The sequence below is a fragment of the Centruroides vittatus genome, unplaced genomic scaffold (genome assembly GCF_030686945.1).
Source record: "Centruroides vittatus isolate TY-2023 unplaced genomic scaffold, ASM3068694v2 contig_18, whole genome shotgun sequence".
NCBI lineage: Eukaryota > Metazoa > Arthropoda > Arachnida > Scorpiones > Buthidae > Centruroides > Centruroides vittatus.
The window spans coordinates 5,914,134-5,935,102 of NW_027121101.1; the positions used below are offsets into that span (position 1 = coordinate 5,914,134).

General features: G+C 35.2%; 2 protein-coding genes across 7 annotated transcripts in view; one reads left to right on the plus strand and one right to left on the minus strand.

The window, feature by feature from the left end:
• The window catches only part of LOC136969617 (constitutive coactivator of peroxisome proliferator-activated receptor gamma-like), a 41,410-nt gene that overhangs the window by 10,407 nt on the left and 10,034 nt on the right, over window positions 1–20,969 (plus strand). The window contains exon 1 of one of the 4 annotated variants that reach the window (XM_067263858.1): window positions 9,978–10,048. The exons of 1 other annotated variant lie outside the window; for it this stretch is intronic. The gene's annotated coding sequence lies outside the window, so the exon portion shown is untranslated. 2 more of the 4 variants (XM_067263860.1, XM_067263857.1) reach the window with 2 other exon arrangements.
• Delta (neurogenic locus protein delta) lies at window positions 299–14,595 on the minus strand. Of its 3 annotated transcripts, none has more exons than XM_067263852.1 (11): window positions 14,440–14,595; window positions 4,231–4,373; window positions 3,872–4,150; window positions 3,694–3,748; window positions 2,839–3,096; window positions 2,680–2,740; window positions 2,471–2,601; window positions 2,220–2,389; window positions 1,931–2,144; window positions 957–1,803; window positions 299–744 (listed from the first exon to the last, which is right to left on the minus strand). In XM_067263852.1, exons 2-11 carry the CDS (start codon window positions 4,282–4,284, stop codon window positions 648–650), a joined length of 2,166 nt encoding a protein of 721 aa, XP_067119953.1. In that variant the 5' UTR covers window positions 4,285–4,373; window positions 14,440–14,595; the 3' UTR covers window positions 299–647. The 3 variants fall into 3 exon arrangements, with proteins under 3 accessions (XP_067119953.1, XP_067119954.1, XP_067119955.1); XM_067263853.1 differs by lacking the exon at window positions 14,440–14,595 and adding an exon at window positions 10,958–11,683; XM_067263854.1 differs by lacking the exon at window positions 14,440–14,595 and adding an exon at window positions 10,276–10,428.

Here is a 20,969-nt window from a genome sequence, read left to right on the forward strand (position 1 = left end):
TGGCCCGAAGCTGGTGTGGCTATTGACTCAAGGGCAGTAGGAAAATTCTCACAGGAAAATGACGCAAGGTAATATATAGGAGTCACCCAACACTTCCTCGCCTCGGGGAACACTGTTGATTTTTCTTTCTTTGCACTAATTTTGGTTTTTTACTACACATTCGTCTTCGTCTGTACTCGTTTTTAGCTTTCTCTGAAGAACGTAATTATGATAATAAATTCGTATTTTTTTTTCTAAATTCGATTAGGTGAACGAAGTGGGTAAAATTTCATCAATCGTTGAGATACTGTTACAAAAATACACGTCCAGGACTTTTATTTTTTCTTTGACAAGATGTTGGATGTTTATATGTACAGCATGAAATTTATAAATACAGACATTTATGTACACAACCGAACTATACATTATTAGAACTCTGATGTGTCGATCTGTGCGTACTACCAGTGACTAAAAACATTTGAAACTGAAACGAACCCTGACTTCTAAAAAGAGCATCTTAAAAATATCAATGAAACAATGTCTCTCTCGCACACACACATAAATAAGGAGAAGGGCGGAGGTATCTGAGAGCTCGCGTACTGTACAATGATACAAAATACTATACAGAAGCAAGGCACTTGCACTTAAAAATCTTTGTTTAGACGTGTTCAGACTTCCGTAGCAAGCATCTTTTCTACTCTTGGATGCGTTGTCGGATCTTGAACTTCTATCACATATATACTGGGATCTTGAGGCCGCCTCTCACTAAAAATAGAATACATTTATTTTAATACCGTACAATTTTTTTTAAATGTAAATTATCATTTATTGCGAGTGATTGATACAGTAGAAGCAATCTAATAAATGGTTGAATGATAAAAATATTTGTAATTTATTACTTAAAATTTGAATGTGAAATGCCGACTTGCCTTTGGCTAATGAATTAATATATATCAAATCGATAAAAAAACACTCACCTGTGACTAGTGCTGGCTGTCGGATGTCTTCTATCCATCGTATTTTGTTTGCAAAGCCAGTCTCTATCTTGAGCTGTATTTAATAATTTCACTGATTTAGTTCGTTGTAATTCTTTTGTATAAGCCAACGTTTCTTCGTTGGTCAGTTTTAAATTTTTAGGTCTGTCTAATGTGTTATATATTTGTTTATCTGCATATTTATTGTTCATACTGTTCTGCTCATTCTGTCTCTTCATTTCTTCTTCCTGTCGTCTTTGATCGCGTTTCTTTTTATATCTCAAACATAAAATCACTAACATGGCTAAACACACAATAAAGGGAACGGCAGAAGACAGAGTGGCTATCAGAGCCACTTGTTTGCCGGACATCACTTCAGACACTTGATGCGACACTGCACTGTCACCATGATGAAGGGGTTCCACGGCATTTCCAGAAGGAGATATTTCGCATAGAGCACCGCTGTATCCTGTAGGACACACACACACGTATTCCATGACGCGATCCTCGCAGGTCCCCCCGTTTTGACAAGGATTGGAACTGCAGTCATCTATATTCACGGAGCAATCCTTGCCGGTGAAACCGGGTTGACAGACGCAGCTGTAGTCGTTGATCTGATCGTAGCAGGTACCACCGTTGGCACACGGCTTTGTGAGACAATCGTCTACGTTTGTCTGGCAGGAAGTTCCCACATAGCCAGGGACGCACAGGCACCTGCCATCCACACAAACACCGCCGTTCTCACAAGGATTGGAAGAACATTCGTCGTTCTTTTGCTCACAGTTGTTTCCTGTAAAACCGTTTGCACATTCGCAAACATATGAATTATCCGTAACCGTACAGCTTCCACCTATAAATCGAATATAAACAATAAAAAAAAAATTTAAAGAATATCATAAAATTAACTTGGATTATGCAATTTTAATTTTTTGAATTTCAAACTTTTGTATGGATAAGCTCATCGAAGATTAGCATACCATTAAGACACGGATTTTCATCGCATGTCGACTTGAGAACATTGCATCGTGCTCCTTCGTAATTACCCAGGCAAAGACATCGAAAGCCGTTCCCATCATCAATACAAGTGCCTCCATTCAAGCACGGATTCTCAGTACAAGTGCTAGCTGTTGTGTCACAGTGGCGTCCATAATAACCCAGGGAGCATTCGCACGTGTAATTCCTTTCTGTGCTCTGAAAGAAAAATATCTTCTATTAATCTTCTTCATTGTAAAGATTGGTGAAGTAGCCACGAAATCTCAGACTTACCCTACAAGTTCCTCCATTAAGACACGGCTGATGTAAGCATGCATCGAGATGAGTATCACAATTAGTGCCAGTGAAACCTTGGAGACAGGTGCAAGTGTAAGAACCCTGACCGGTATTGGTACAAGTACCACCGTTTTTGCAAGGTTTATGATTCGTGCAGTAGTTCAAATCTATTAGAAATAAAGAAAAAAAAATAGTTATAAATTTATTTTTCTTCTTCCCCCCACGAGATTTTCCGTTTCGATATTTACCTTGATTACAGAACAATCCACCCCAACCTTCATCGCAATTGCATTGCCAGGGTTGATTGCACGTACCGTGTATACAACCGGGGTAACGAATACATTGGTCACACATCCATCCTTGCCAACCGATGCGGCACCTGTAACAATCATCAGTTATAAATCCATTCGGAAATATAAAATGCGAGCACGAAAGTGAAATTTGAATCTATACTTACTTGCATTCGTTCGGTTGGTTACAATAACCTTGTTGTTCGTGGCAGCCAGGTAAGCAGACAGCTATAAAAAAAATAAAAAGAAATTTAATCCGCATTGTAGATTAAGAAACAAAAAAGGAAATTATATGTATATATATCTGTGCAAAGAAGTGAGCTTACGTTTCAAACAATACTCTCCAGACCATCCGGTCAAGCACACTTGGTCGCCATTCGAGTTGCAGGTGTAATGACCAAACTTATCGTCTCTTGGACGACAAAGTTTCTCGCAAGACGTCCCGTAATAATTCTCGTCGCAGGTGACTCGATATGAATAAATCATGCTAGTATGGTTTGTGCTATATATGTCTTGAGTCCATTCCGGCCTGACTTCTAACCATCTTTGAGTCGTGAGTCGCGTTATAAGAGACTTGGTTTCACCTGAAAACAAATAAGGATAATCAGATCGAAGCGATGGCACCGTATTTTCAATCCCGTTTTTGAATGATCGCCATCATTTGCTTGCCTGATCGTCTGAAGCTTACTTTCTCACGGTTCCTAGCTTGGCGACCTTGACAGACCCGAGAGGGGACAAAAAGAGGGGGACAAGGATGGGAAACACGAGGAAAAGGAGGCTAGGTTAAGAACACAGTAATACAATCCTATTATGCTACTATAGGAGGTTTTTTTTTGTACGAAACGCATCGGCACCGGGTTTTGATTGCGAATCGAAATGAGGCCCGAGACAGTGTAAAGGGGGTGAAACATTCGACTCATTAGAGGGCCCAGTTTCGTAGACACACCTCCCTAGCTACCGTACGATCCTCTCTCCCCCTTCGCGGAGTATTAGCCCTCGGGACAAGTTCCCACACTTAGCTACCTGACAACTTGTCCCGTAAAACGGATATGACGTGGTGGATTTGTTGTTGTTAAATGTCTAGTTGCCTTGGGATCTTACGTCCCCTGCACTGACATATTGTCACGTCGGTTCTCACAGACTTTTGTGTAAACAAAATCTACGATGTTTAAAAGACTTACCTTCACCTGTTGTGGTATTACTATGCCAGGCTTCGACAATAAGAGAAAAAGTCCCCTGAAAATGATTAAAAAAACACTGTTTAGTACGATTGCACTAATTCTTAACAAAACAATTAAACGAGACAGAATTAAATGCATTCTAGCTATTAAATTTCGCGTTTGGACAGCTAATACTTACCGGCCAGGAAAAATTAAACGGAAATTTGATAGGGTTGTTAAATCCAGGAGTGGTCTGATCAACCAAGTAAACACTGTTATTACCCAAAATTGGAGTTACGCTTTCGCCGAAGGTACACGGTGAATTTGGATCAATAGTGGTCTGATAATGCTTCAAGCAAATTCGAAACATAGTTGCACAGACACCTGGGCATGCACCGCAACAATTTCCTTCAGCTAATCTTCCTTCATCGTTTGTGAAAGTTCCAAGTCGGAGTTCGAAAACACCCGAAGCCAACACCTATAAGACGAGAAAAAAATTTCTAGAATTCGTCTCGACGTGAATAAAATGTGTTAAGAAAAATTGTCTGTAATGTTTACCTGCGGGACGATAGCAGCTAACACCACCACAGTCCCGATGGTGAGTCTCCCCATCTCTGTTGTCCAATATTACTTCTCGCCCGACACCACTACTCTGCTTGTGACGTCACGTTCAGGCTCCGCCCTCAGATGTTTTACGTTGTCTGGAAGAGAATGAGCAGCACAATCGTAAAAACAGCGTACGTTTTAAGAATTAGGTGCACGACGTTTGTACAAGAGGCAGTAATAGTAAAACATGTACACTTTTTTGTATTAAAAGAAGGCAAAATGTAAAACGTCACTACTTTATATACCGCAAGAAGTTTGGGTGGAACCTTCTACTAACGATGTTACTAATTAATGATTTTTTTCAACCGGAAAAACAAAGCTCCTCGCCCGTTTCTGCTTCAATAGTCGATAAGTTTGCCAATTTAAGTTTGGGTGGAGGATCTTTCGTTCGAGTAGATCTATCTGCGGTAGATTTATTAGCGACGACAAGATATTCCAGGTGTTGACATAGGACCGTTATATCAGCTGTTAGCCACTGACCACATCCTCCTCCGATTATTGTCACAAGTACAATTACCACTGATAATCCTTTTCATTGCTTATATAGGATTACACCTATCCTCTTTCGTTAGGTATAATCATCACCTGTTGCGTTTTCCCCGGGGCGAGCGAATCGGTGGCAGATTATTAGATATACGTTCTATTGACACAATCTTGGTTTACTTTAATAGATTAGTACTGTTTATTGTTGCCGCACAGGTGTTAATTTTTTAAAATATGTTCCAGGTGCGAAGGGCTTTGTGACGAATGACATAAGAAAGACTAGAAGGTGCGATGGCCCCTTAAGAGTGACTTATCCGAGGTTTTTACTATAGAACAAGCAGTTTTTTGGGTCCCTATTCATTTTACGGGAAGGTCATTCACTGATATTCTTTTACTAGAATGTAAAGAATGGAAAATTTTCATAAATATTTCATTATTCTTCGTGATTGGTATAAAACTAAGGTTTATCGATCAAGTGGAAACAAAAACTTTTTGTTTTAATTGTAAGCTATAGTTTTATTCATAAACATTTTGATTATGTTCTCAATTATTTTGTACTTTCGAGCTTTTCGCTCAATGGGATAATTGGTTTTGTCGTCGTAGTTCTCATGAGGTTTCAAAAGAAAGGCTGAACTGGGAACCGGTCTGGGTGCAGGATCCGGAGAGGGTTCCTTGCAAAATGGATGTTCTGGGCCCCCTAACATGTTCGACTGTGGGAAGAAATGGCAATCCGTTTAGATGCACACACTTTTATTTAGAATAACTGGTTGCTTCATTCAATAGACTACCAATTTGTAGTTAAATTCCGTTACGATTTATACATAGGCTTCTACAGTTTAACATTCAGTTAAGCTAGTCGAATTTAACAAAAATGGTGATATGGCGTAATCTCGACCACTCCCTAAAATGACCCATTTTCCTTAACAAAAACAGTCCGGTTTCATCTAACTCCAAATATAACTTATTCGTTCTACGACGACGACGACACTCAAACTCTTCCTTTTTACCTTACTCTAAAATTTTATAAAGTTTAAAGATTGTCGTTACTTAAAATCGATGTTTTCCAAGAACCGAATCGATTCTTTCTATAATAATTGGCTATAGCATCTGTTCTTACTCAAGAAAAGCAGTACAAAGTTTCCAGAAGTGAGGATCATTTTTCTGAAAATTGAAAGATCAAATAAATACTATACCTGATATACAGACAGTGGAAATAAAATAGTCTTCGGAGAGCTTGTTAGAGCAGGATTAGCCGTTGTACCAGAGTAAACAATAATATAAATGCCACCAGAGACAAGAAACAGGAATCTTTATACTCGGCATTTTTAAAAAATCAGTAAAGCTAGTTCGATATCAATTTATCGAAAAAGTACTGCACAGAAGAGATAGTCTAATAAAAGGTAAAGAAGGGGGAGAAATCACAGTTGGCTAAACTGTTCCGTTTATGATGAAATGAGGGGAGTTTCCAGCGTGACGTCATCGAGCACCACCCCCAATTCCAAGATAGATGGGTGGAGACCTCGTAGCAGATGGGAATATTCTCACTCCAAAAGATTCGAAAAATTTAGGTTCGTCTACCTTTTTGGATATTTTTGTGACTAAATATGCCACCAGAGTCTCTTCACCTCACCAGAGATTTTATACACGAAAACTACCCTGATACTGTGCATAAAAGACTTTTCTTCTCACCCATATCTCCATTTCTAAACATCAATGAAGCTTATCTTATTCAGGACGATGGGGGCGATTATAATCATATGTATATGCCGAGTTGCTAGGCAAAAATTTTCATAACATTTCATTAGAATTATTAACAAAATTCTTCTTTTTTTCATTTTTGAAAACGTTAATTATATTAAGAAGCTTTTACGCTGACGAATTTTGGAGATAAACCGAACGTAATTGTCCGTTTCGACAAAAGCACCCCCCTTTACCATCATAAGCCACGTGCAATGCAACATCTGGTTCAATGATTCGATCCGGCCAATCAAATTTGAGATTCATTGAGTGAAACACGTGCAAAATTGGCCATTATTGTTAGAATTTCGTGTTTTGTACCCCGATACGCTTTTGTGTAAAGCTTACGTGTTTATCGGTAAATATGCGTTTTTTGATGAAAACCGTCTTTGCTAAATTTACTTTTTTTTTCATCTCATTTATTATAAAACCTGCCTTCAAATATTCGAATTTTAAATGAGCGTCACCCGTTTACAGTCGACACTTTTCCGAATTTTCTACATTTAATACCATATTTTTATACTAATTCAATTGCAATTTTTAAATTAAATATATCAGAAAATGTCCTAAGGGTACGAAGTATTTAGAATAATAGATTAATTCGAATTAAGAACATCTGGTTTTAGCTTAGTTTAATAAATCTAAAGACGTCTTTAACGTATGTATTCGATCGTAAGCCTGCATTTTTAATTAAAAGCGCATTTAATCATTTGTTTTCTTTTTTTTAGCAGAATTCTAAATGTAATTGTCTAGAAGCAACTGTTTAATTTCATTCATTCGCTATTGTAGATCTATAGTTTGAATGAATAAAAAAACACGTTCTTATTCATTAAAAAACACCCGTCTTTCACGTTTAGTAATAGTTTATGCATCCATATTTAATATAAAAAGACGTGGGAGAAAGTGCGTAAGGTGAATAAGTCGGGAACATAATAATACCTGTTAATACGTAGAAGCCAAGTTTAACTCTTAAAATGAAAATAATAATAATGAAGAAATTGAAGAAACTTTAGTCACGTTATTATACTCGAAAAGTGTTCTGTATGTACATAATTAGTGTGCATTTATTACATGACTTCAGTCAACAAAGATATCGAATTTCTCTCCCCTACGGAAAATAATGTTATTTCAATAGGTTCGTTATCTTATCCAGAACTGAATTATTGTTTAAATACGAAAGTATTCTCTATTAGGTTATAATAAATTTGATATCGTAATCTTATTCTACTTTCTCCTGTCTTCATTTGCATAAATATATATTTTTAGTAAGAAATTAATACACTATTCGAATGAAGATGTTCTTGTAGTAAGATTGAACCTTAAATTTTTTAAATTAAGATGCGATTCTTCAGTAAACATGCGCTGTATTTAAAAAAGCACCTGTAAGCAACATAAAAGATGGTGGGAAAAAAGATCCAGCAGCAAAGCCATTTTGTAAAATTTTAATATATTTAAATGGGCAGAGATAAAATCCCATTATCGATTTGTTTTTAAACAGTTTTTAAGCTCGTGAAACTTTTCTTCGCCGTTTAATCTAAGTGAAATTAGTTAAAAAGAATAAAATCGATAGAATTCTAGTTAAATATAAAGGAGACCCCCATTTTTTTTTTAAAGAGATAAACAGATAAGATGTAAAATTTTAATGCCAAGGTGCAATTTAACGTGAAAACACTCCAAGTTTTACGACGAAACAAGTTCAATTAGCTACGATTAACGAGAAGAGATGCTTTTAGTTAAATTAGCTCTTTATTTACATATCTGCAGTAAAACGTATTTAACTCAATTAAACCTAATGCTTTTTTATGTAAACGAATTCTAACGGAAAAAAAATTAACCCAATTTTTGTTTAGCATCGAACTCGGAAGATTTTTAATTAAGTTTTGAATTGGTTTTAGTTGCCGTTTTCGAATTTGCACGGTGGAATATTTTTACAGGCGATAAAATTTTAATAATGAGAAAAATTGATAGGTCTAAGCTAAGTGATACTGACGAAGGGAAGAAATCTGGAATAGGGGATCTTTGCTCGAGATTCACATGGAAATTTGCCATTCCCTAAGGAGTTTTATGCAACACGAACTGCATTTTATTGTCAGATCATCCGTCAGTTATACCGAGAAAGCCATTGAGTTTTAAATGGAGCATTACGTAAAATTATTTGAATTTGATACTTTATTTCCAAGATTGGAAATTAAAGCGTGTACCCACCCTTGTGTGTGTGTCAATAATCAGAAACGAGTATACGATAGCGTGAGACTTTCTTGAGGGCTATAAAATCGAAGAGGGGAGGAAAAATATACAATTTGTCACTCAAGCTTTACGTTAATAGAAATTTGAACGAAATCTCTTGTACCGGCTTTCGAAATATCAATAAATTTTAATATTTTTGAATCTAAACCGTTTATTACTCTCGTGACTAACTTGCCGTTTGCGTCAGAACACGTTTCCTATTTAAAAATGCAACTCCATTCCTTCTTATCCACAATGCATTGTAGTCGAGAGGCAAAGTATCCTCGCAGGAAGTTTTAAGCACAAGGTTAACGGAGAAATAACAGTCGAATGCCGTACTAGGCATTTTTACAACTGACAAAAGGTACAGTTGACGCCCAGTAACTTTGACATTTGCGTGACCTAATATTGTACCCCGGAGACGTACAGTCACAAATTCAACAACAACCTCGTAAATAATTACGTAAAAAGGCTACAAAGTGGACATGTCAGTCCAGCACACTATATTTTATAAAAATGTAACAAAATTTAAAAAATATTTTAAAGAGAGTACATAGACAATGACACTTTCACCATACACACGTAGAAAATGGAAATTTATAGCAATTGTTTCATCATTCTCTCTGTAAAAGCGAATGAGTTAATGTAATTTTGCGATTGGAAATGTCGAAGGCTCTCGGCGAAACTTGGCTCCAGAAGTAAAATTACATGTCGGATTCTATCCATCAAAAATCAACCAAATTATAAAGATTTAAACAATTTTTAACGAGCGGTTAACAATATTGGATTTGAATGCATTAAATATCACTCGATAATGTTCTGTAATTTTTGCCACTTAGTTTAAGAAAAGGAGTGTGGATCGAATAATAGGTCACGGACGAATATTAAAATTTACGTGTGTGAAGTGTTTCTGTTGGCTTTTTTCCAATGATAGGCCAATCGAATGAAGCTGAACAGGCGATATTGAGTAAGTAGTGATGACTAGCCTTATTTACTTTTGTACTAATCTAAGCGTAGATGGCCTAAAGGACGAATCCCAGAGTCGGAGTGGGACAGACAAGTCTGTGACTAAAAATATCCATGGCGACACGCTGGAGAAATATTTTACTTGGCTTTTTCTTAAGTGAACCTTAATAATAACTGCTTTGTTCTGCAATTTTTATACATTTGTTTTTCGAATGTTTGGAATTTTTTTCTAGTTATATAATTTTTAATTCGAAGCAAGCAGCAGCATATTTTCGCTAGAATCCGTGAGCAAAAGCAACTGTGTGCGGATGTCGATCATTATACCAGCTTTAAACGTTACGATTTGGCAATTTCGCAAGTAGAACCGGACATTTTTCCTTCTTTTATGTTTATCTCGGTGATTTAAGTGTTAAAATTAGCATGCTTTAAGAAATAATTAACTAAAATTCGGAATTTAATTGTTTTAATGAACGAGTTGGAGTTGGCATTACTTTAATTAAGAGATAATGTAGGAAATGCATGTTAATTAGAACAAGATAGTTATGTTTATATCAAAGTCTACTTTATTTTAGTTACAAAACCTACTCTAAAAGAACAAAAATCTGGAACCGCTTATCACGCTCGGCTAATCATCAGTCGGCCTCCTATCTCTCGGCCACATAGAGTATGCATGGCCACTTATGCCTAACCAATTGTTATATTTGCACGTAACATAGTGTGCTGCCTGATGGAAATGGGTTAGTAAGCAGTCAGTTTGACAATACACTAGCAATATCGAACACACATTAAACTATATTCCGGCCATTTAGACGCATGACAATACTTTCCAATTCGTACCGGCGAAAGTAGTGTTGCAGTATGTGGTTAACGTTCCAGAAATCACTTCTGCAACCAATACGGGCGCGAACTTTTCTAATTTTAGTTTCTTCCAATTTTACTAGGAATATTTGCGTCCAACCGTTCATTCGAGGGGTGGTTGGTAAGTTATCGGCGCCTATATCCGGTCAGTCAGAGGTCGTTATTCTTTCGAAGTCAGAAGTTTCAATGGAAATCAGTCGTGCACAACATAACATTAACTTCTAATGATAACGGGCTATAGTATTAAGAGCCGGCGAAGATTTTCCGACTAACTAGTTTATTACACGACTTACTAAACGCGCTATTGTAGTGTGGAAGCTACAATTAAGTTGGTCAGTTTAAAAAGTCCTCGCAGAATGTTAAAAAAAAGCAAATAGGATAGTTACGCGATTCCAGCGGTCAAACTTACCTCGAACACAAAGAAGAGAGGAGCAGTCGCGTGCGCCACACACCCCCAATAAAGCCTACCTCCGACCACTTCCGGTTTTACACCGCCTCTAATGTGACGTCACGTCCTGACAAAAACCACGCGAGACGGAGTAGGTGGATCGCCAATCGATTGTGGTCCCGAGGCAAAACTGTCACCACGATACAGCACGTGGTATGTGTTTACTTTTCTTTCCCCGTGCAGTTTCAATTTATCTAGCGTAGACGATAAAACAAGTAGCGGGATGGCGTGCACCGGTAGGCATTTTGGTGCAGAGCGACTCCACCGGAGAGATAACGGAGCGATTACGTCCGAGAGGGATACGTCGTTTAGCCAGATTAGCTGGAATTCTTCCCTATCGTATCGTCGGAAATGCATTTAAACTGCTTCAATGGACTTGACCGACACGCCGATCTGTTTCGGTTACGTTTATTTGGGGATAAAAGCATCTGACCCTATTTAGTCGACCGGTCTCTAAGGGTCGAGTTACCTCGAGTACCTCCTTCAAAATCCGAGTATCTCTCTCTGGTCATTGTCACACGCTGTCTCGCTGCTGCGAGGGAGTCTCACGCCTGACCTCGTTTATCTCTCGTAGCGTTATGTTTAAATCCACTCGGCATAATTATCGGGGCGCAAGAAGCAAAAAGGTCACAGCCGGCATCACGTGACCTGACTGGAATTAATCCAAAGAAGTACAGGTGTTGCCAAAATAGGACGCTATGACTCACAACAATGCTTCTCTTTCAACTGATGTCACAAGGAAGAGTTTTATTTGTGCGAAGGAAATTCGCCTTCTTCATTCTGATGTCTCCATTGAGAAAATATTTCTACGTGTTTACGAGAGTCTATCACGCATTTGGGTCAGTGCGAACCTAAGCCATCGTTGAAGAATAGAGGCGGGCCCAGAGAAATGACAAAAAAACTTAGAATGAACGATTCATATCTAGTAAATATAATCTTTTTCTGACATCAACAGGAAAGGGTCATTTCCTCGCCAGTCATTAAGCCATGAATACAAGAGCTTAAAACATGAACCGACAGGTCTAATTGCTACTGGATTATTGAACCGAAAACTGACTGTTTTTTCCTCACTGCACATGCCCATCAACAGAAAAGACAAATATCTGACTAATTACAACCGGTTATTTATTCTAACGCTTCTCTTGGTTAATTTCCTGTAGGAAATTCGACTAATTTCGCCTAAAAAGAACTATCCTACTATCAAAACCTCAAAAGCCTACGAAAAAGTTTCCAACTTCTGGATTTGCTATCAGATAAATTTTCGATAATGATGTATTCTGAGAACTAAAAGTAAAAACAAATTACTTTTAGTTAGAATTATGAATGCGGAGATGAGGAAAATGTGAATAAAAAATGAAAGCGATAAATATACCAGAACACCATCTGTTTCTGTTTCCAGCGTTATCGCTTTGCCTTTATGTAATCTCACCAGCAGAGAGACGACTAGACCAAAAATAATCGATGGACACCGACATACCTGCAGACGAAACTAGATCCGCAATCGATGCCAAAGCTTCGTCTATCCTTTAAATCTTTCATCGGAAGGATTTTCCATAAACTTAGTTGCGAAGATGACGCAATTTCTCCAAATCCCTAACCCCGCACTACGGAAAGTCGTGTAAGGCTTCTTCAGCCTATAGGCGAATGCAATTACCTAATATGAAAATGAGGACACCGAATAGGAAGTCTTTAAAGAGAGTTATTAATATCAAGAAAACGTGCTTATCAAAAAATGGCGGTCGTTCTATTGGTTGACCATTTTTCAATTAAAACCGAGTTAATTAATTGGCCAATTATGCTCTATTATCAGGGGGGAGGCTTACTGCGAAGGAGTGAAACACGAAAGCTTTCGCCCTCTTTCGGATGATGGACGAATTAACGATATCGCCCCAAACTTCGTCAAAGAAGAGTTTTGCGGTCGATGTAAGAGGACATACACCTCGAGAATTGACCACACCCTTTCGCTAAAAATCGATAATCTTCATCTTTTTTAATACCAAAATGTTATATCGAACTGTAACATCATCGAAAAAGACATTGCAAGCTTGGACATTATCCAAAAACGTAAAAAAAAGGGACACTGCACCTGAGATTTGGACTTACGGCAGAACACGGGGAAAAAACAAACTAAAGATAGAATTAAAATGCCAACAAACTGAGTTAATATCGAAAAGATTGGCTTATTACAATTAGCGTTGGATTTTGATTACGTTTCGGACAGCAAGAAAAGTGTTTTTGCTTTTAAATCAGAAGAAATTATTTAAAGAAAAACTAGTTTAAAAATTGAAGGTTCTGATCGTTGTTAATCTAACCTCGAGATCAGTGGTTGCAAACAAGAAAGCGAAAGTGGTTCGAACTGCTGGACCATTTCTTTTACTTCTATTTGCGTCTTTAGTACATCTAGATAAGGCATTTCCGTCACAGCCTGATGAGCCTTTTTTTCTTTTCTATCTTCCTTTCTTTCCTGTCTCTGGTCAGATCACGGAATCACGCAAACTAAAACCACGTAACAAAGGCACGCAACCAGCGTGACTTTTTCACTAAACGTCGAAATGTAGGACTATGTTCATGCAAGCGATCAGCGATCAGTAAAGAGAGAGTCATTTTAAGGGGATTAGGAAAATTTCCGGAAAAAATGAAATTGCGCAGATTCAACAGATAGTAAATTCTTAATTAAATTAAGAAAGGAACGTGAACGAATATTTAACGAAAGCGAAACGTAGTGCTTTTCCACAAAAATGCACTTGTGGTAAAGTTGTCGGATGGGAGCGAGTGGAGTATGGCTATAGCTAATGTCCAATGATGCGAATCGGAAAGAGCGGAGAGCAAGAGATCGTTCACCCCGCCATGCTTCGTTGGTCGAAGCACCGACAGCCGAACGTCCATTAGTGTGCAAACCGTAGGCCATTCCCACACACGACAGTGTTACGTATTTCGGACGAGAAGCGTTATGTAAGGTTATTGATTGGACTTCGGGGTCACCGGCCACCAGCTCCAGCGCGGAAATAAGGGAAAGATCGCACTTGTTCTCTGATGATCACTTTCTCTAAACAAATTTGCATCCTTGGACGCCATTCTCGGTTTCCCAACCTAGATGGATGGTGCACTTTCCAGTCGCTGTGTCGTCTGAGTGTCAGCAATATTTGGCATCGCTATTCCGTATTGGGTGGCTCCGCGTTTAGGTCAGCATGAGAATACAACGAGTAGACGGTGAGAAGTAAAAATAGCCGCCCTGGCTGTGCTCAACGCCTCTAGTCTGTTCGAGAAAACAAACTAGATAATATGCTTGCACGTGTGTGGACAGATACGATAGAAAAGCCGACTTCGCCCCTTTCTAACTAACGCGGTAGTTAAATGAATTAAAAATCGAGATTTTTAAAAATCCTTAATAACAGTTTGGACGCGAGTTGTCGAGATATAAGAAGTGAAATAACGAAACTTACCTTGGAGATAAAAATCCGAGCGAGAAAATAGGATAAATCCACAAGAACTGTTGCCTAACAATCCCTCTTCCAGCTCCCATGCATTTAGCTAGTTGGTTAATGCAAGCGCTTCCTGCACACTGATGTCGCTACTGTAGCAGTCCATGTGACGAGAATGAGATCGAGGCTCCCGCTCAGGCAGTCTTCAACTGTAATTGGTCAATCTTCGTACATTAACCGGATTGTCAAATCGAAGAGAAAACGAACCTGTTCGAAGATGACCCTGGATGGATAGTCACACCCTACCAGGTGAAAAAAACAACAAAAGATACGGAGGCAAGTTAACGGGGCACTCCAACTTCTAGTAAATGTAAATACAAACGTATCTCGTTTCAATTTTAGCTACGTGCGAAAGCCGATTGGGGCATGTCTCCGACCAGAAAACATTTACCAATACCGTTTACGATTAAAAACAAAATACAATATTCCAGACTAGTCTCGTACGTATGCACAAATCAAATATGTAAACACAATCTTAACTGACAACTAATAACAAACAATAACTGGCGACTTACGACTTAGGTGCATTGACTTACGACGCTGAACTTACACAGCACCGGAAATCACGTGTGTTCCCCCCTTCTCAGACCCCAACTGCAATGTGTGTTTGTCTTCGGGCCATTAACCGCTGCAGTGATTGAAGTTAGTCTTCACTGTGTAATGTCTAGCCAGCCAAGCCATGTTTGCGTGTACCATTGCGTCCCAGTGATTTTGGTGTGAACTAATCCAACCTAGTGACCTCATCGCTAAGTTTATACTGACTTTCCCACACGAAGTTGACATTCCATACAGGTGAACTGGTTGTTTTTACTCTTGCTCCAGTCTGTATACGATTTCGTTTTTAACCGATTTGGATGAAGAAATCGATAAAGCTAGAGAAAAAAACTTATTAAAAAGTTTCATATAGATGGCTGAAGATTTTATTTTTCTCATTCTAACAGGTCAGTCAACTCGTTTCGGTACAAATGTCACTGGGTTAGCTGGTTTTAACCCTTTGATTCCTAACGGAGACAAACCAAGTGAGAGAATTTAATTCATTTTTTCCTCTTAACTTTCAACTTCGCTAAGGAATTCGATCAAAAGACAAGTGGCAAAACTTAAAAAAGCCAATTTCAATCGGTGTTTTACACAAATCGATTTTCCTATATAGGAAAAATAGAAACCTTTTCCCAAACCAGTAGTACGAACGATTAGATATCTCGAGTTAATTAAATGTTTTCCTGATAAAAAAGAAATATAAGAAAATATTATCTAAACATTATTCTCATCAAGTTAATTAAATTTAAACATAATATTCTGGCGAAACAAAGATAAATGATGACGGCTTTAACTTTATTTAGTGCAGAATTAATGAATAAATTACTTTCTACAACACGTGCAGCGAAAAGAATTTTTTGGAGACTGGTTTTAATCGGGATTACGTCCATCAACACAACATACATATTTTACTAAAGGTCAGTCGAAAGTTCTATTTTTAGTCAGGAAATAGGTCTTGATTACCTGTAACCATCGTCTTTTCTTTCTCTCATTTTACGTAGTTAAAACGATTTCCTTCAACGGCAGGTTTCTTCTAAAACATATAAAAGAAAGTAATGAAATTTACTTAAATGAATGACATTTGTGATTCTTTCATTACCAATTGAATTTAATGAAATTGCTTTTGTATAAAGTCCATTCACGGGCGGTGTTCTTAATTTCGGAATTCAGTTAACAATGAAAACAAGATGCGAATACAATAATCTCTTTTTAAACTGTGACCGACGAGATTTCTTAATTGATATTAGCTGTTTTATCTGTGTCACGAGATCCTTCTATTAAAAATCACTCGAGAATGCTAAAACCAACCACTTCATTCACATTATTCAATTATACCAACATAAGTTTTTTTTTTTTTTTTGTTTTTAACGATCCTGTAGGCACTACACGACCGAACACTTTATAAAGTGGCATAGTTTATCAAGTACTCAAAATATTTTTCAATATTTTCCAATGAACATTTATACGTATTGTCCAGATATATAAAATGTAAAAGAATTGCAGATCAATGACATTTGCCAGTATGTTTTTCTTGGCAAATACTTCCTTCCTTCTGAGATTGGGAATTTTGCCGTTCTGCATGAACTCCTCATGAATGACTCTGGGAGATTTCAGGATGACAGAACACTGATTGTGTGGGAAATCTAAGTAATCGTTCAGCATTACTTTCAGTGATTTGCTTGATCACATCAATAATGTCTTTGGAATTTGATGGCAAAAGAATAACAAAATCCATTGCCTGACTTACCAAAAAAAGAAGAAAAAGATAGACATATTACTCTAGTTTAATTAAAGGTCAAATTTAATTAATTAAAAATAGCTCATATATATATATATATATTTAAATATTTGTGAAGATATTAATTAACTTATTTAATGGCTGTTGTAAAAGTGATTTCATTACTTTATTTACATGTTTATTAATACGTTTTAAAACTATGTAACAAATATTTCAATTCGGTTTTATTGTGTAAACTTAAATGAACTCAGTTCATTAAAAATAGAAGTTTCAATTTCGTTGAGAGGTTTCAAAAGCTTGCGAGATTGATCTGTTTATCTTATAAAGATCAATTTGTATAGACTAATATATGCAATTGAGTTGGTCGAAATCTTTCTTCGCTAAAATACCATAGAGATAACAATAACATTTACACTTCATATATTTTTCATTTCCGTAATTTCTTAATTAACGGTAACGGTCTTAATGAATTAGTCAACTCATTTCGAAGTAATGAAGCGATATCTTAATCGACTACACATTTAGAATTAATCCTATTAGAATGATTAACCCATTAACATTACGAGTTAATTTGGAGATAGTAAATTTGTAAAATTCCAAACTTAAAGCCGACATTTTTCTCCTTAATTTTAACGATAGAAACTTGAATGTGTGCCACCGGATTTTTCACGGAATTGTTTCTAAATCTTCCCAAAAATACTTGCAAAATTTATTTTGTATCCATCCAAGATTACGTTCCCCAGGAAATGCGGATTTTTAAAATAGCTTTGCGTGCTAATATACAGAATGCATATGTCTGCAGTTTGAATTGATTTCTTTATGTGCATGTGTACAATTTATTGTAAACAGTTTTAATTGGTTCAAAAATAGATTTTCAATATTTACATTTTTATCGATAAGTAGGTCGGAAGTAGTTAACTTAATCTATATAAAAAAAACGTTTGGCGATATCTTTAATTGTATTATAAATTGATAGGCCTATACTAGAAATTGAATTGCAGAAGAATCGATAAAAATCAATCGAGAAACAGTTTGAAGCGTGTAAAAAAGTGAATTAATGGATGAAAAACGCATTAAGGATTAAATCTAAGCCGGTATTACTCTGTCCTTTGATGTACTGATGAACAAATCAATTGAGTTTATCCAATTTTGTTTAGAATCTGGATTTTTTTACACACCGAATCGCACTCTAATTCTGTAATTAAGTTAACATCATTGCTCAAGCGACCACGTGGATCAAATTTATGCTCCAGCTACTTTATTCCCTTAACAACGAGATCGGAAGAGTCACACATTTAACATTAAAATTTTGTTTCCCCAAAAATAGATCAATAAAAATATCATATATCTATTTTTGCCCGTAAAATAATACATAAATCTCATTAATTGTTGAGTTTTAGTAGTTATTAAAAGAATTCGAGTGTTTCCGACAACAGGGTATTTTATTAACGAGGTCCCCAACCTTTCCATCTTTTAACATTGCCGAAGACCTACAACATTTCCTGTTATTAAATTAAAAAAAATATTTTTTAAACTACTCTAGAAGCAATAAAATTAATCATGCAAAAAGAGACAATTATTTTAAGCACTAAACAATAACATAAATAACAAATCAATACATTCTCGGGTTAAAACGACCGCCTCGCCTAGCGTGTTGGTAGAGTGAGGGAATTTACCCTTTATGCAAGGGAAATTTCCTCGATGGAACGTAGAAAAAACGCATAAATATCATATAAAATATTTAAAATATATTATATCTTATTTTATAATTAATTAATTTAGATAAATCAATAGCCGTGCTTAATTCAATAAATAGAAATATTTTAAAAACAAGATGAAGGGAAAAATATTACGTCATCCTATCACGTGACTCGCTGTAAGTAACATCTTTCTCACGCGTGTTTTTTGTTGTATACGAAAGGTTTTGCACTTCTTAAGTACTTAAATTAGATTGGCGTTATCACTTTAAAAACTAACGACGTTTATAAACATAAAAATACACCTCTAGCTTTTACGTTAAACGCCTATTTCTGCTTCCTGTTGATTCTTAGTAGGCCTATCTTTAAATGATTAGAGGGAATTCTGTTTTGCCTGAAATCAGAGCAACAGTCTCGCATTCTATGCTTACTTTATCTACTTTCAGGCTTAATAAAATATTTGAAATAATAAATTTTAAATAAGAATGTGCATAATTCATACATTTTTCTAGTAGAAGTTACTTTTAGGTAATTTGTATATGTATACATGCATATAAATACAAATTAACTACAAGTAACTTCTACCCATGGGTACAGTACACACAACACACAGACAAACACACACCACACTCAGATATATATATATACACATGTATATAACTGTGTGTTAAATTTAAGAATTTATTTGCAAAACATTTGATTTTTAAGTTTAAAATTATAAATGCCTATTTAATTTTTGATTTTCAAAATAATTTAAATGTTACAATTTCTAAAAATCACATTTTTATTAAAATTTTAACTGATTAATGCTTTTTAAACTGATACTTCTGAAGAAGAGCTTGAAAAAAATTACAAAATTTTAATTTTTTTTATATTTGTGTATATTTTAATATTGAAATCATATTTTCTGTAAAAATTGATAAATATATTTGGTTAAATTATATAAAATTTCATATTTTTTGTTTAATTTTTATAATATTTTTGAGCAGAATTTCAAAAATAATCAAAATTGTATTTTTTTAAAGTATATTTAAAGCATATGTTTTAAGTATAACAATTTAACTGAAAATTGAGTATTATTTTAAAAAAATTGGTTAAAAAATGTTTGATACTATATGCGATAGGTAATTACTAAAGGTTTAAGGAAATTACTTAGGTTCTTTAAAAAATATTTATATTTTTTTTTTACATAGAAGTAGGTTGAATTAATACATTATTTCCTAAATCATGTTAACATGTTAAAAATAATTTATTCAATTGAAATGACAAAACATTACTGTAATTCATTTACTTTCTGTTTTGAAATAAATTAAAAATCAAATAAAATTATTAAATAAATATGGGTTACTATATCAATATATGAAATCAAAATGTTATTTGTATCAATAGTTTTTCGATTTCTGCATCGATAAATTTATATTTGTTATTCTGCTTGTTTTAATGTTAAAAAAAGATAAAAATACAAATTATATCACGTGCAAATTTTGTTTAATTAATACAAATTTATATTGATTTGAAAAATAATTAAAAAAAATTAAATTAAGTTTCTTTTAAAATTTTAATTCTTTCTTCATCTTTCCTTATTTGTTCCTGTCTACAATAAAAACTCTTTATTGTTTTAATTAAATTATAATTTGTTTTTTTTTTTGTTGATATTCCATGCCTAAAGGCTTTGAAATTCCATTTGATAATGATATAAAAATATGATAGCTGCTTGAACTTTTGCATAATTTGATTGTTATAAATTAAAATAAGTTAATATAATGAGTTTAGAAATTAAATTCAATATTAAATAAGCTATCATATTAATGATTGATGAGATTTAATGGAATTTGTGTGTCAAATAATGTTTTTTTTTTTTATTAAAATGAAATTGAATTTAGTATTTTTAATATATAAATATTAAAAATTGACAAAAACCATTCAACCTTATATGGATTTTTTCAGAATTTTTAGTTAGTAAACATTTGGTATATTAAAATTTTAGATATAATTGCAGAAGCAGTTTAAGTATTTTAGAATTATATTCTTGAAACTCATTAATATTTTAAAATATTTACACAGTATAAAATGTATACATTACACCGGCGTTCCGCAACCGGTGTGCCGTCACGTGGTGAAAGGTGTGACGTGAACTATTACATATTCTGTTAATTTCAAGTTTTATTTATATATTTTTATCACAGTTGTTGTGTTTCTTATGCTTGTATTTTATTCTCTGCCGCAGCACTGATGAAATAAGACGATGTTTGTTTATTCTTTATTATAAGCCATGCATTTTTATGTATTCTAAGAAATTATATGTAAAATAAATTTGCTCACAGACGTTGATGTCTGTTTAATAACAACAATAATAGGTTAGTGGCATTACGTAATTCTATCGATAGCATCGTATCGTACGTTTTTGATGGGAATAACATTTTGGTGTGCCGCAAGCAGAAAAAGGTTGCGGAACACTACATTACACACACACAAACATACATATTTTTATTCCTTAAAATTTTTTATTAAGATCACAT

What these genes read in the sequence shown, in the direction of transcription:
- Delta (XM_067263852.1), bottom strand. Translation starts at nt 4,284, where the DNA reads ATGGGGAGACTCACCATCGGGACTGTGGTGGTGTTAGCTGCTATCGTC. An exon ending in CGTTTAATTTTTCCTGGCCG is followed by an intron (nt 3,749 to 3,871) that starts GTAAGTATTAGC and finishes AATCATTTTCAG; the next exon opens with GGGACTTTTTCTCTTATTGT. An exon ending in TTAATGGAGGAACTTGTAGG is followed by an intron (nt 2,145 to 2,219) that starts GTAAGTCTGAGA and finishes TTTTTCTTTCAG; the next exon opens with AGCACAGAAAGGAATTACAC.